Source organism: Hakea prostrata, chromosome 3, assembly GCF_041222555.1.
Source record: "Hakea prostrata isolate BN-2017 chromosome 3, UWA_Hpros_2, whole genome shotgun sequence".
Lineage (NCBI taxonomy): Eukaryota > Viridiplantae > Streptophyta > Magnoliopsida > Proteales > Proteaceae > Hakea > Hakea prostrata.
In genome coordinates, this window is record NC_142602.1 from 59,387,379 (window position 1) to 59,403,430 (window position 16,052).

The following is a 16,052-nucleotide window of genomic DNA, read 5'->3' on the forward strand; positions in this document are numbered from 1 at the left end:
TATCCTTCTGTCGCGTAATCAGATCATATACCACATCTGTTTGGTGTGACGCAATATAAATGAATATTGCAACACCAGCAATTGCAATGGTGGTCTTGCAACGGCAGGCTTCAGAAGATTTTACCGGGAAACCACCCATGAACAAGAGTCAAAGAATACCAGATATATTTCGTTGAACCTATTCTGAAAAGCAGTACGTGGATGCAAATAAGCTGGGTATTGATAATGCAAGAAGAAAACAAAAAGCCCACGGTGGTTTTAATAATGAAAACGATAACACTAGAAGTTACAAAGAGACTGTTTGATGGAAGGAATAAAATGCAATGGACAAAAGGGGGTCAGTAAAGTGTAATATTTCCAGTGAAATTCCAAAGTTTAAGGAACTAAGTGGGAGAATAAGCAGAAAAACTTCCATAAATTAAGGAACTTGTCTGCTGATGTGGCACCCACATGGTGGTGCTTTGTGGAAAACATTAAAGCCCACATATTCTACCTTTCCCATACTTACCACACTTCACATGGGACCCATACTAGAAGGCCATACTTGGGCCAAATGGTAGAATTGCCGATCAAGGGGGCTTGAAGTTCAGAACAGAATTAATAGAAGACATCTCGTGGACAAAGGTTGATCCATATCGCAACCAGAACCAAGGTTTGTGAATGCCACAAACCCAGCTTAAGTAAGGATCCAAGACAAGTAGTTGGGCCTCAATGCAGATACCAAATAAGTTCCAGCATGAGGGAACACTGCTTTTGTTGTTTAGATAAAGAATAGTACACCATACAGAATCTTTCTCTGAGCTAAGACCTTGAACTTTAATCTATGTTCATTATCTCCCAGCCTTGCTGTTTCATTGATTCTCATTAGTCCTACTGAATTTTCTGTCATTTCTCCCTTGTTTTCCCAAAATATACATTCCCTTCCGTTTAATGTTCTTCAACGTTCATTTAATATGCATTCCTTCATTTAATGTTCTTAAACATCCATTTATTTCCTACTTTACTTCCTTACTTTAGCTGATTTCCCCAACCCCTTTTTTTTTTTTTTTTTGGGGGGGGGGGGGGGGGGGGGGGGGTTATAGACAGCTTTAGGTTAGATAAAGTTTGTGACTTCTAAGTTCTAATTTTATTCTTTCAAGTCAATAAGACTGATAGGACCAAGTTTGACCTGTTAGGTATTTGGAGAGGCGTGAGTCAACATATTATATCTGGAACTCTAAGCCATCTAGACAGTTCTCCCTCTTTTAGTCAAGCCCACCTTTCGAGGATTTTTCGCTCACAAAACTAAATAATGCATCGCTTTGTTCACTTCAAAAGAATAGCATTCCAAAAGTTTAAACCAAAATGTGAGACTAAGGAATATGAATAGTTCTTACAGGAAATGTAAAGAAACAAGATATAAATATACCTCCTGTTCCAGATTAAGGAACAAACACCTATCCTCTTTTTCTACATTATACAAATATCACCTTGGATAGTCTATTGGAGGGATAGGATCCACGTAATACACACCCCCATTTCACTAAGATTGTCCTGATTTTCTGAAATACGCTCTTTCCTCCTAGCTTCATCCTAAATTTCTGTTCTTATTTTCCTTTTTTTTTTAATTTCTCTTCTCATTTCTACTCCCCGTTTTCCCCATCTCATCATTCCCTTCTTGTTTAGACATCATCTTTCCCAGCTTTATTTTGTTTGGATCCTTGTAGCAAACCCTATTAGGCTGAAATAAGGAATTAAAATGTAAGTCAGTTGAAACTGGAAGAGAACTGATACTTCGGGTAGAACTTGATATATGATTGGCTGGGAAAACTGTAGTAAGTGGAAACTACCAAAACCAGAACGGTTGAAATTGATTAAAATTGGTAAAAGCTCATAAACATAAAAGGATGTACCAATGTATATCCCTTTCCAGATTGAGTATAAACGCCTATCTTCTTGTCTACATTATATAAGTATGACCTTGGATAGTTTATTGGAGGCATAGGATCCACATAATACACCCCCCATTTCACTAAGATTCTCCTGATTTTCTGAAATGCACTCTTTCCTCTAAGCTTCATCCTAAATTTCTGTTCTTATTTTCCACTTTTCATTTCTCTTCTCATTTCTACTCCCTGTTTTCCCCATTCTTTCCCTTCTTGTTTAGACATCATCTTCCCCAGCTTTATTTTGTTTGGGTCCTCATAGCAAGCCTATTAAGCTCAAATAAGGCTGAATTTATTGTCGTTGCCGATGACACCATATAAAAATGCCTTGCAAGGATGCATCATCATGTCGACCAACATTCAACCAGCCAGAAAATGTAAGTTGAAACTGGAAAAAAAACTGGTACTCAGGGTAGAACTCAACATATGACCGGCTGGGAAAACTGGTTAAAGTAGGTAGAAACTACCAAAACTGAGATGGTTGAAACTAATTAAAATTGGCAAAAACTACCAAATTACTTGTCACCGTCACAATTTCAGAACTACTGTCGAAATTAATCAACACCAGGTAATTTATAAAGTACCTTCAGTTTCAGATTTATTGTTGTAACCTGCAAAACTGGGATTTTTCCAATGATGCCTTGTGAAAGTACATGAATGTAGAGCAAGATGAATCAGTACCACTTTTCACCTTTACTTAGCCCTATGTTTGCTTTCCTACTCCACCCTTACTTGAAACTTTTTTTCTGACTCACCCTTGGAAAGGCAATCATCTACCTCTCGTAATCCCCTGGTATTTTAAAATCTCTATCCTCAGACTCTGACCATGAGTTCCACTTCAATCTCCTACAGCGCCCTGTAGTAAGTCAAGCAAGGTCTTACAACCAAGAAACGGTAACTCTCCAAGTAAAACAACAGAGTTACAACCCAATGTAACTGGGAAGGCATCAATTTCTGTACTATGCCACCAGTTCAGTGGACTCAGCTGACTTGTCCCGCATCAACATCATCAGACCTTTTCCAACATCTTCTCCTGTCGATAGTAATCAAGATCAAGGCAGCAAGGCAACCATCACATTTAGGGGCTTCCTAAACAGCACTCCAAACAAATCATGTTGAGCATTTTTCTAATTCGACCACTTTATGTGGCACAAGTAGCATACTAAATTTTTTGTATGTGTGTATACATATCTGCTTGTAAGCTAAAAAAGTATTAAAGAGTCATAATAATGCAAGACTGGGGGCCTCCCTAAGTGCCATGGCGAACAAAGCATTTTAAATGTATATTTTTTAATACGACTGTTTTATGTGGCACAAATACTGTACTAAAACTTATATAGATCTGCTTATAAGATAAACAAATATTAAGGAGACAAAATAATGCAAGATTATCATTTATCATTTAAAAAAAGCATATTAGTTCATCTCATCATAATATAATAGCTGTATTGCATAACAACGTGTGATAATGATTTATAGATATATGAAAATAATAGTAAATATACTTACCTCTATGATGTCAAACTAATAATAGTAAATAAACTTACCCTCTAATCTTAAAATGATCCCATGCTTCTCAGTACATGGTAACGAAGCATATAACCAATAATGTGTGGTTTCGTAAAATATATTTCAGTTATTTAATAAATAAAAGAAATTTGAAATCTAGCCAATGCAAAAGTGACACGCTAGAGAATAAGACGTGGAATCAGAATCTTTTTTGCATGACCATAAGGCGGACCATCGCCTTAATTCCGATAAAACCCCATGTCACCAATGCGTCACCAGCTCTGGCGACGCTTTGATAACAAAGCTCCCGGATCATGACAATCACCTTTATTTCACTCTTCAAAATCCTGGGATGTCACCCATCCAAAACTTTCCAGTGTGCCCCCTCCCCATCCTGCCTTTGCAATCTACAAATCCTCACCACCTCGACCTCAATGGAGACAGCTTCGGCTTTATCCTGAAAAGCTTGAACTGGTTCCTCCTGCAGCTCAGTGTTCTTTCACCACAAATTTAATTCCCTAGCTCCCCAATAGAAACAACAAAGTGGCTTTCTCGATGTGCAAGGTCTTCCACAAGCAATGGTTACCTCGTGGGAAACCTCAGAATGTTAAACTGATTTCTTAGAGGAACTCTAGAGAAGACTGGTTTCTATTATACAAACACCTTTCCATCAACACTAGCAAACCAAAGATTCTTTTCGAAACAACAGCAATCTATGGACAAGATCCAAAACCATACGACCCATGTTCAATGCAAAATTGGGCTCCTCCAAGTTAACAAAACCAAAACCAAAAACAAAAAACCAGAACAAACTAAAACTAAGAGAGCTTGAATTTCAAAAAAAATAAATATATATATATATATATAAAGAAAAAGAAGGTAATAAAACAAAGCAGGCCTGCTAATAACCAGTGGTTGAACCACAAAATAAAAACAAAAGAAAGAGAAGAAAATATGACTACAAACAAGCTGCTATCTTGCTGCAGCCGCCCAATGGAAACCCACATATTCAACCCTATAGACTCAGACCCGAGATAGAAGATGATGCGAGTGCATGAGCAAATTAAATTTCATCCAATCTCACCACTTGAGAACGTTAGTGGTACTAGGAAAAGATTCAACAACAAAGCAGAACAATATATGTAGGAAACAACTAGAAGAACGTTACACCGTAAATGTTTATATAAAAATGTTCCAACAATAAAGCTCCCCAAGCCCATCTTACTTGTTCCTTTTGCTCAAACAATAGCTATTCACCATCTCCAGTTGCCCTAGATTATTCAGTAATGATTCTTCATTCAATGCTTAAAAGAATTTATTATATTTTCTATATGTAGTCAACTACATTAGATAAAATATACTGACTTGAAATTAATGCAAATACTATTTGGGATGCTACTACCTCATTCACTCAGCTAGCAACTCATCACTATTTAATACCATTAAGATGTTGCAATTAATTACTGAAATCCGTTAACAGCACATAAACAGCACATTTTTTGTCTCATAAAAAACCCATATTCAGAAGCTGGTTGGATAGGAAAAGGACAATTCATTAATGTCAGCATCAAAACTGCCCTAGCTTTTGAATAATGGACACTGGAAAAAGAAAAAGAAAAAAACTACAGAAGCACCACTTCCACCAAATCGCTATTAATTTAACCAAATGGGTCTCCATGCAAATATCCTAGTGCTTCTCATGTTCATAGCCATTTTGTGCATATTATAACCCAAATGAAGAATCAGACACATCCCACAATGTTATCCAACTTTCAGCAATGGCAGCATCAACGTGTATGACAACTCAAAAATACTTTATGCACTAGTAATTGGGACGCAATAGCACCCCAGATCTACCTAGAGGAAGTAGGCAATAGCCAGGTAAACTGAAAAGGGTTTGCGTTGGATATCATGAGTAAAACAAACTCAACCAAAGACTCCAAACAAGAACATCCACCAGAGTAAAGACCCGGGGGGACCTCCAAGTCAAACAAATGTTTGTACCAGAAACCATTCTGTTTTCAAATTCTACATCAGGTCAAACAGTAGAAACAAAGACAAGAATGAAGTGACCAAACTTAGATAAAACCCAATGAACCAGAGTAAGTACTTAAATAACTAGGCCTCCAATTAGAGCTAAGAACATGCCAGGAAAAGACTTAAGAACCATGAACGCATAATAAATATCAAGGCTCCGGCAGTCATTTAGTTCCACTTAATTAAAGTCTAGACAGATTCATTTAAACACATAATAACTTATAGTCGAACCATAGCTCAAAATAAGGATAATGTTGGTATAAACTGTTCCCTTGCAAGATAAAGAAGACACAATTATAGACAAACTTAACTTGCCACAGAAACTTCAGTTCCAAAGAACCATCTCCGTTAAACTAGGCAGCAACCTGAAACAACGAAACTAACATGACCACCCCAAAAGCCAAAAAAGCAGATATAGAAGAATTAATCACCTACGTGTCTCCAACGCAAAATTACTGAAGAAAAAAAAGTTGACTTCCAGCAAGCAATCTATAGTTCCACACTTTGATCAAAATTGCAGTAGCATCGTCTGCCTTAATGCCTATTACCACGTCCATCAAAATTGGCCTTCCTGGACTTGTTGCTTGCATCTTCAACTGCATGGTCGTCTGAAGCTCTACAAATCACAGCAAAAAGAGTAAAACAAGGATGTTATTCCTCGCAATGAGGGTACAAGGGGAATTGTAGAAATATTCACTACTATTGCAGATATAACCTACAATTTCTGTTTCTTTGCATTTTCCTGCTTGATGCTTAGCACCATATCCATGGCCATCTTTTGGTGCTCTCTTGTTTGGGAATGTAACTCCAGACCTTCCACTGTTTCACAATCAACTTTACAAATACGGCACCATCCGATGCTTCCAGTCTTCCTCTTTCTTGAGTTGTCAAAGGACTCCATGTCACCCTGAAGAGTTGAGAATATGAACAGGAGTGAGAGAAGACAGCTTAGCCATAAAATGAAAATGAAAATGTAAACCATATACACATTCTTGCAGCATTTCATGTTCTTAAGAATCTCCATCCCAAACCCAAACAAACAAACCAAACCAACAAATGAAAGCTCTAACGCAAACAAAGATATTAATAACCGAATATGACACTTACAGGAAAAAATCCGTGATCAGCCGGAAACCCTTGGATAGGGAAGCCGCCTCCACGTGCAGGCTCACCAAAGCGCCCCCCAATTGATTCGCCAATTCGAAGATGTGAAGGCAAATTCCCAGGCCCAGACAACTCACTCATACGTAGATGGCTGGGGAAAGAACCAAAGCCAGCTGCATCACCCATCCTCAAATGGCCATGCAAGTTACGTGGACCCAAAGGTTCACCTCCCCGCAAATGAGTTAAACCACCTGGTACAAAAGGTTCACGGTTTCGCAAATGACCAGGTAGAATGTCGGAAGCACCCAAGTCACCACTCCTTAAATGGACAGGCAGTGCACCAGATCCAATGTGGTCACCAATTCGCACGTTCCCAGGACCATTAGAGTCACCTCTTCGCAAATGGCCAGGCAACATGGGAAACCTACTATCACTAAATGCACCACCAACTGAATCAGGAGGAAGATTGAAAGGCTTAGATCTTTCACCAAAAGCACGTGATTCTCGGTCATCGATATTCTCCAGGTGTGATGATAATGGAAGCCCAGCAGAAACGCCTCCAAATCTGCTTGAGGGAATGCCAGGGTATTCCCTGCCAGGACTTCTTGGGGCACCTAGACCATCCACCTGATGTCGACCTAACTCGGACATAGATCTACGGAAATCAGAGTGAATTCCAGTAGGATCCACCTTTCTTCCAATGTTATCATCTTGAAGGCCAGCTGGCCTAGCTCTCTCCTCTGGATCCAAAGGATGTGTGGATGAACCACCAGATTGGTACGGAGGCAACATCCTTGAAGTAGCACCATCAAATTTGGATCCAGACTCGCGACCAAAAACAGGTGCCCTATCAAGGGGCCTAGGGGGTGCATCCAGGCCAAAACCATGAGGTCTTGATGAGGAAAAGTAACTTTCAAATTTAGGACCAGAATCATCCAGATGAGCTGGCCTTGGGAACTGCTTGAGATCTTCCTCAAACTCTCTTCGTTCAACCATGCGCCTCCCTGGTTCCACTGCAAAAGGCTTGAAGCGCTCATCCGATAGCTGGTTGAAGCTTTCCTCTGGCAGCCGTTTATATCTCTCGTCTGGCAGTGATTTGAACCTTTCATCTTGCATTCCATGGGGAAATGATGGGTCCTGTATACCAGCAGAAGCACCCTTTCCTAGGACTCCATTCATTTTCATCACATTAGCCTGGATAGACGCCTGTCCAAATGAAGCACGTTCAGCAGGTCCAGGCAAATTTGAATCAGGTTGTCGGCCATCAAACTGGCCAGGCCTCTTATTCATATGCATTTCAGCTCCAACAGGTTTAGTTGGACGTAGCTGACCCATCTGACCTTCAATACCAGGTGGAGGTCCTCTCACCATCATAGCTCCATGCGAGTCAAATGCCCCAGGAGGCCCACCCAATGGAGGTCCTCTCATGGACTCAACTTGAGGAATTCTGGGACCTCCAGTATGGGTTTGGATACCTTGATTCTGATACCCTTGAAGCACCATCGATTGAGGTTCAAGACCTTTCTGGGGAGGACCCAGATGAGCTGGGGCCCTTCCAAATAATGCTGAGGAGCCTGCAGCATTGAAAAGACCATGAGGCTGCTCCATCTGTGGTTGCTGGATATTTTCAGGATGAATAGACGGCTGTCCTTGTGGTGGTAAATGCAAATGAGAGCCATACCCTTGAGGCCTCATTTGAGCTGGAGGTGGCCCTGGCAAAGGCATTTGATGTTGAGGCACCGTTGATGGTAACATCCGATCAGGAACAAGAGGTCTTTGCTGGTGAGGAAGAGCTCCATAATGCATTGGCTGTTGGCTAGAAGCAGGCCGAGTAAAATTGGCTTGGGGCAAGCTTCTATCCTGAAAACCAAGGTGGGGAAGACTCTGTGTGCCTCTTTCACCAGCAGTAAAGGACTGTACAGCTCCACGTTCATCAGCTCCACTCTTTGGCAAGTTGATATTCTGTCCTTCAGTCTCCACTTTAGGGGCATCATAAGTTTCCTTAGTTTCCAACTGGGAATTCTCCTTGGGACCATTGTGAACATCTGCATGGCTCTTAGCCCCACCTGGAGAAAGCTTTGAAGACTCCTCAACAGCTTCTTCCTTCACTGTCTGCATATTTACAGGTTCCTCTGACACATCTTCCTGGGACATTGATTTGGGGTCTTTTCCCCCAGTCTGTGAATGGCCAAGAGTCTCCTGAACAGAAAAATCAGACTGGTTCTTCTTATCTTCATCTTTATTAACAAGCTTCTCTTCATCAACCACTGATTTAGAATCATTTTCAGACTTGGGAACTTTTATCTCAGATGAATCAACATCTTGAGAAGATATGGCAATTGAACCATTTCCCTCTTTTGATGCTTCATTTTCGAGCTCATTTGAACTTTTCTCAGGCACAGAATCACTTGGCTTATCAAAAGAAGTTGGCTTTGACATAATTCGCACACCAGCTACCGGAATGTTTGTCCCAGACTGTGCAGCAGGCAAAGCAGGAAACAGGGTATTCTGGCTAGACTGTGAAAATGCAGGCTGCTGGATGTGACCAAGCAGTTGTTCAGAAGACGATTGTGGACGGATCCCAGTCCTTGATGGGTAATTTTGATGTTGGGATGGTTGATTTGAACCAGGCAGCATTGGCTTCACATAACCCATCCCTGCAGGTCCTCCAGGAGACTGGGGAAATGGCTGTTGTGACACCCCATGATTTGGCATCATAGGCCTCCCAGCAAGATTTTGAGATGGCTGTACTCCCACTGGAACATTCTGCAGCATCTGAAGATTGCCATGTTGCTGGACAGGACGCAAGTGAGACTGTACAGGGTGCTGCTGCTGCTGCATTAAAGGGCCTTGTTGTTGAGCCTGATTGTGGACCAAACCAGCTGTCTGTCCAGGAAATGGATGGGACTGCCCCGGGGCCTGCTGATGGAACTGCTGCTGAAGCACTGGATGTTGTTGTTGGGGTGGAAGCATACCAGGGTGCTGATGTAATGGCGGAGTAGGATGAGAATGTGGCTGTTGCACAGGTGGAATGCTTGGATGCTGACCTTGCTGAGGTAACATTGCTGGTTGTTGCATTGAGCCATGGGATTGGGTTGGACGTATTTGTGATGGCTGCTGATGAGGGAACTGACTCTGCATTTGAACAGGATGCTGTGGTTGGTGTGGCAGACCTTGCTGCTGAGGGTGCATGTAACCAGGATGTTGCGGGGCACTGGGCAGCATTTGTTGCGGGGCACTGGGCAGCATTTGTTGCGGCTGTGGATAGGACTGGTGGCCTGTCACCGCATGGCCTGATGGAAGCTGTGGCTGAGTCTGAGTCTGGGGCTGGGGCTGGGGCTGGGGCTGGGGCTGGGGCTGGGGCTGGGGCTGGGGCTGAGGCTGAAGATGAGGCTGGGGCTGGGGCTGGGGCTGGGGGAGAAGATATGGTTGAGGATGAGAATGGGGCTGTGACTGTTGCATCTGAGGATAACTCTGGGCTGGATGCGGCTGTAGGTAAGGCTGAGTCTGTTGGTGCCCTTGGGGAGGTGGTTGTGTTGGTTGAAGCTGGGGCTGAGAGTTCACCTGGCCCTGCATTTGAGGTTGCACGGCAACTGCAGCTTGGGCCTGTGCATGAGGCTGAGATTGGGAATGTGGCAGAAGTTGAGGTTGAATCTGTGCCTGAGCTTGAACTGGGGGTGTTGCCTGAGCTTGAAGCTGAGATTGTGGCTGGGACTGGGTTTGGACATACACCTGGGGAGGATGCTGTCCTGCTACATGTGAGGGATGAGCTTGTACCTGTTGCTGGTACTGCTGCTGAGCTTGTTGTTGATATGGATAGTAATGTTGATACTGCTGTTGATAATCATATCCAGGGTATTGCTGATAATATTGTTGGTATTGTTGCTGCTGATACCACTGTTCTGGAGTTGGCATAGGCTGAGCTACAGCTTGAGGTTGAGCGCCGGCAACAGCTTGGTTTTGATCTTGCCCGGACACAGAAGCAGCAGTGATCTGGGAAGACTGGCCAGCCTGGGCTTGAGATGTAGCTGCCCCTGCTGGAGCAGCAACCTGATTCTGGTCGATACCAGTTGCAGCTGCAGTTGCAGTTACAGCGCCTTGTGTGGAGGTTGTATCCTGAGCACCCTCTGCTTGCTGTGCTTGAGGCTGCACACCCTGTTATTGGACCAATATATAACCATCTTGTTATTGTTATTGTACAAGGACCACCCACCAAGAAATATAATACAGAAGAGGAAGCCTTCCCGCACACATAGACAATACAGGGGGAAAAGAGGAAGCTTTCTCACACTCACCGGGCAGTTTTGTGCATGTTCTTGCACTTGTCGATGAACAATTTGGGTACCACACCTATTACATACAACCGGGGAATTGCCAAAGGCACATCCAGCACAATGTGATGTGCATTCAGATAATGGACCCTGCCATGTACATCCACTCCTGTGATAAAGACAGTGAACAACTATTTTACCAATGGTTTCCGCAAGAGCTTTGTTTGATTCCACAAGAGGCTGCAAGAGATGAGTGAAAAAAACATTTAGACTTCAATAAATGACATGACACATAAGAAAGCATTAACAGTTTGACACAGTAAAATATCAGGAGGGTAAGAACCTTTGAATCCGCTTCAGTAACCAGGTATCCATCATAAGGACAGGCACGGGTAGTGCTTACAACATATGTTAAGCAAGGCTTGCAGTACAAATGAGTACACTGTGACTGTATAGCTTCATTTGGGTAGACAAGCAAGCGACAAACAGGACAGAAGTATTCACCAGCAAGAGACTGAATGTTCAGAATACACTCATTATCAAATCCCATGTTGATTGAGGGCGTCTCCGTTTACCTCCCTTTGCACATCAGATTATACAGACTAGATGAGTGACCGTACAATCCTCTAAAGAACTCGGAAGAATCACCAACTACCCCTAACTTTTCTATGCTCGCTGTTGAAAACGACACAGATTATTACCAAATTCTGAAATTACCAATTACTAAACTTAGTAAAAGAAACAACAATGGCAGACAGTTCAAAAAACAATAAAATAATTACGTTCTTTCTCATGGCACAACTAGCATCTGAGATTCTACACATGGAACCGGGGAAGAATTGAACCTCAACGTTGATCAAAAATCCAAGAAAAAACCGATAATATACAGTAACGTATCACATAAGCATAATCAAACAACATGCAATGACGAGCTTTTCCAAAACAGATCGAATTCTATCGACGACAGCACTCCGGATTTTTACCTGAAGTTGATCAGTTGAAACCCTAAAAGAAAAAACAAGGAGAAAAAAACAAAAAGGCAGGCTACAATATTGATAAACTCATTTTCCTCAGTAGACTAGATGGACACCGCGCTAACACTGATCTGCAAAAATATTACATCTATATAAATTTAAGCTGTAAACGTAAGAATCATACCTGTAAATATGCTCAACCAGTTAAATGTGAATTAATCAGATAAGTTAAACCCCAAAACCAGACATACTGTCGAAGAATCAGAGGTCTAGGGTTCTGACGATGGAAACAGTAACGAGGACTCGAAACATTCTACTATTACAGGTCTAGAGTTCTTACGATGGGAAACGTCAGCAAGACTGGAACAACGATTCAAGAAATGTAGAAGCAAAGACGAGAAGTTCGAAACCTGCAACGAAGACGACGTTTCGGTTTTCACTAGCGAGAAGAAGAGGAGCTATGGGAGAAATAATGGGAGAAAAGCAGAAATTTATAGGGCTGGTTTTGTAACTCTCAGATGAGAGGATTTCCGTTATTATACCCTAACGGCGAACTACACTAGACGTTATTTCCCACTCGGTTTGGTCCTAACGGAGCAATACGACCGTATGGAAAACTTAAAAATTAACAAAATATTGGTTTTCCCCTCTTTAATTATTTTTTTTTTTAGAACTGATACATATATACGTAAATACATAAATATATTACAAAAATATATATACTCCATAAATGGATTTGAATGTTTATACTAAGATAGTGATGCGTCCAAAATCTACTCAACTTTTAGATCCTTGGGAATTGACTTGCAAAACAGTGTTAGATGTGGCCCGACAGTGGGATCAATAAGCCACCTCCAAAGGCTAAGTCAGTAATAAAAACTGGATCACGAGCTCTAATGAATTGTAGAATTCAATATAGAATTGAGGGAAACAATTCAGATACCTTCACTGTACCTAAGTTCATTGTTTATATAGATTTTACCTTTGATTCCCAACTATTGGATTCGTTCGTGCTTCTTCTTGGTGGCTGTTTGATATTAAAGTTTTGCCCTTCTCTCGGAAATGAAGGCGGTTTGCTTCAAAGGCACAATCCCTCCACCTTGTATTAGGGGTAGTTACCAGTTACGACTCAATCACGTATCCTGAATTCTTCGGGGTCATGTTAATCTTCGGAACCATTGGGTTCCTTACTTCTTACATGATCATCCGGTTCAAACTTCAATTCGATCCTGACCGGGTTTATGGACCCAACCCCGGTTAGGTTGCAGTCAATCGGAGTTAACAATCAAACCGAAAGTAAACCCAGTTCAATATAATTCTTTCCTTATCATGAGCCCCCAGGCCAAGGGTTCAGGATAACCAAGGGCTTGGTTTGTTTTTAGCCGATCTCAATCATTCAAGACAGGGTATGCAAAAGGTCAAACGCCCTCCCGAATGTCAAACATTGCATTTATTACTCTCTACGCAACGGTACTTCTTGAGCCACCTGTACTCCTAGTATTTCGCGCCAATGACGCCACATGGCTTTTGTCAGTTGCAATCATCATTACCTCAAAGTTCAAATCGACAGCTCTTTGTAATCGCTCGATTTGATCAACCTTATCCATCGGATTGAATTATGAAGTGTCGCTCGGTCTCGATTGTTGATCCAAACGCATCCTAACTGTACAAGACCCAACGCCTTTGTCCATTTAAAATCCTTTGTATTTCAATTTCATGCTTTACTTCCTCATTTACGAATTCGTCTGTCTACAAGGTTTATGATTGTGTCGCTAACCAATCAAAAACAAAATCCTATATTAATCTAGTTAGCAGAAAGTATAGGGTCGAACTATAGGGAACTAAAAGGCTAAGTTACTAAGATTGAATTCAACAACACTAAATTTAAATTAAATATATTGATTAATGCAAAAACTCTAACTATGAATGCGTGAATATCTTTGGGATTTCAAATCCCCAATGCTTTTTACTAACCGATATAATTCTACACTTCAAAGCAAATTAGGGATGGTCTTCCTAGATATGCCTTATCTTCGCAAAACTATGGTCCTTCGCCGAAACTTAGCATGCTTAGTTTGCTGAGCTATAGAACATCTTTGGCCAGACTCAAACACAATCAACTAAAAGATATATAACAATCAAATTAATAAAATAATCATGGTTCATCTACATCCCAAAATAAAAGGAACTAGCTACTCATTATCACAAAGTTCATAAGACAAACAAAGATGAAACATAGTGTAGTCTTCTTCTTGAGCAATGAGAGAGATGAGAGCCAAGATCCGTGTTCACCATCTTCTCCTGTTCTATGTGGCTGACTTCTCTTTTATGTATCCAGCACATAATGAATTCCCTCTATTTACATGTCAGTTCGACCTTTATTTGTTATGATTTTGGAAAAACTCAAAACTATAAAGTTGTAGATATTTTCGATAACGTTCCATAGAATCTTGAATCACCACAATCAAATCTCATACGAGAGAGATATGCCCAAATACTGAAGGTGGCTCTGTTTACACGATTTTCAGATTTATTACCAATTCTATTCCTTAGACCTCCACCTGTTTCCTATTTGGCTAAGAGATGCTCTCTTGGGCAGCAAGATTGAATCCCGCAATTCAAAATCCATCAATATCTAATATATTTACCAACTTTACTCCACATTATCTCTAATAACCAAAATCACCTTATTTTTGAAAAATATACAAAAATAATCAATTAGCTCTTTTTTAATTAAATAAGTATGAGAAATTAAATCAAATAAATAATGATAAATGCATGCTTATCGAATACCCCCACACTTAAGTGTTTGCTAGTCCTCGAGCAAAATGAAACAATAAAAGCAATATTGAAAATAAATAAATACCTAACTCACTTTTGTAGGGATCACGGTTGTACTTAGCATGTGCAACAAGCTTTTAAACCCCTAGGTTACCCTAGTGGACGAGTTGTGTCTCGTGAGTATTTGCAGAGAATATACACACAAAATTCTTAAGTGTTATTCTAATTATTCTGGCAATAGTAAGAGTAAATAGATTCCAAGACAAAGACAATCCATTAAAGATTAAAGGGAATATAGACACCCCCACACTTAAGCTCTTTACACCCCCTCTCTTGAGTCTAGCTCTAGGCAAACAATTTAATCAAGAAGTCTCCTCTTATCTTCAGCCTACTAGTTCACCCTCAGATAAGACTAATCTATGTACCAAATAATACCAAGAACTCAAGATCTAAGCAATATTGACCTTCTTAGACATTTTACCTTTATAAGCACATTAATTCACTTATTTCTTGAATGCTCGCAGTTCTAGTCCATGCAATGTCTTGCCTCTTAAGCTTTCTAGATGGCCTATGTAACGAGTGTTGGGTCAGCCGCTCTCAAGCTTGATGGCCTATGTAATGAGTGTTGGGTCATCAACTCTCAAGCCTGATGGCCTTAAGGGACTAGGTGTAGATACCCCTCGAACTTACTTACTCAAGCCAACTAGGTTATAGGCCAAGACTAAACCAAAGACACCCCAATTGTTTGACGGGAGGCACGATCTTGGTGACATCGAGACCCGGTTACTAAGAAGGGGGTCTAAACTTTAAATATGCGAAGAACCCTAGAACCTATCCTCCAAAGTCAAGGAAGATCCTCAAGCATCCGTTCGAGTTTCTTCATCAGTTATTCTTCTAAAAGGTTAGTAATCGATTCGTTTATTCTTTGATTTATTCTTTCTTCTATACTCCTAATTACTTGATTATGAGAAAGGTAGTACACTGCTGTAATGGCCTCTTCTCTAATTCTATTAGCCTTATAGTGAATTCCCCAATTCACTCTATGTTCTTAAAGCTATATGGCAATGATTCTTGAATTTGACTTTACCTAAGATCTTGATCACTCCCTTATTAATGTTCTACTGATCTTGGTGATTGTGGGAAAGGTCTCACACCAGTGTCACAATCTTTCCTTCTATCCCAATGATTGAGGAGTTGATCCCTAATTTTCCTTTTTACCATGGAAAACCAAAAGTAGGGTGATTTTGGGAGGAAACCCTTGGGTAACTCTCATGAGAGGATATCCAAAATGGGGAACCCTAATCCTCTTTTATTTCGTTGGATCCTTCCCAACGCCTGTCTTTATTGTAAATTCTTTACTTCTCTTTACCTAGGGTGAATCTTTATTCTCCATAGTCTTCGCATGGGATACACGGATTATAGTTGGTAAAACCCTAATTGTATGATTAGAA

General features: G+C 40.9%; 1 protein-coding gene across 13 annotated transcripts in view; it reads right to left on the reverse strand.

Annotated features, from left to right (window-relative positions):
• LOC149022627 (uncharacterized) overlaps nucleotides 1-12,314 on the reverse strand; it is a 34,108-nt gene extending 21,794 nt beyond the window's left edge. For 7 of the 13 annotated variants that reach the window (XR_016172444.1, XR_016172443.1, XR_016172440.1 and 4 more), the window contains exons 1-6: nucleotides 12,005-12,314; nucleotides 11,190-11,521; nucleotides 10,871-11,086; nucleotides 6,579-10,730; nucleotides 6,191-6,378; nucleotides 5,903-6,087 (exon numbers count right to left, since the gene is read on the reverse strand). Coding sequence is in view for 4 of the 13 variants with exons in the window: in XM_089150638.1 (XP_089006764.1) it covers nucleotides 6,006-6,087; nucleotides 6,191-6,378; nucleotides 6,579-10,730; nucleotides 10,871-11,086; nucleotides 11,190-11,396 (4,845 nt within the window). In the remaining 9 variants the exon portion in view is untranslated. Of the gene's footprint in view, nucleotides 1-1,061; nucleotides 6,088-6,190; nucleotides 6,379-6,578; nucleotides 10,731-10,870; nucleotides 11,087-11,189; nucleotides 11,522-12,004 lie in introns of those variants that run through there. The other 6 variants (XR_016172447.1, XR_016172446.1, XM_089150638.1 and 3 more) reach the window with 6 other exon arrangements.
• Between the last annotated feature and the right edge of the window lie 3,738 nt (nucleotides 12,315-16,052).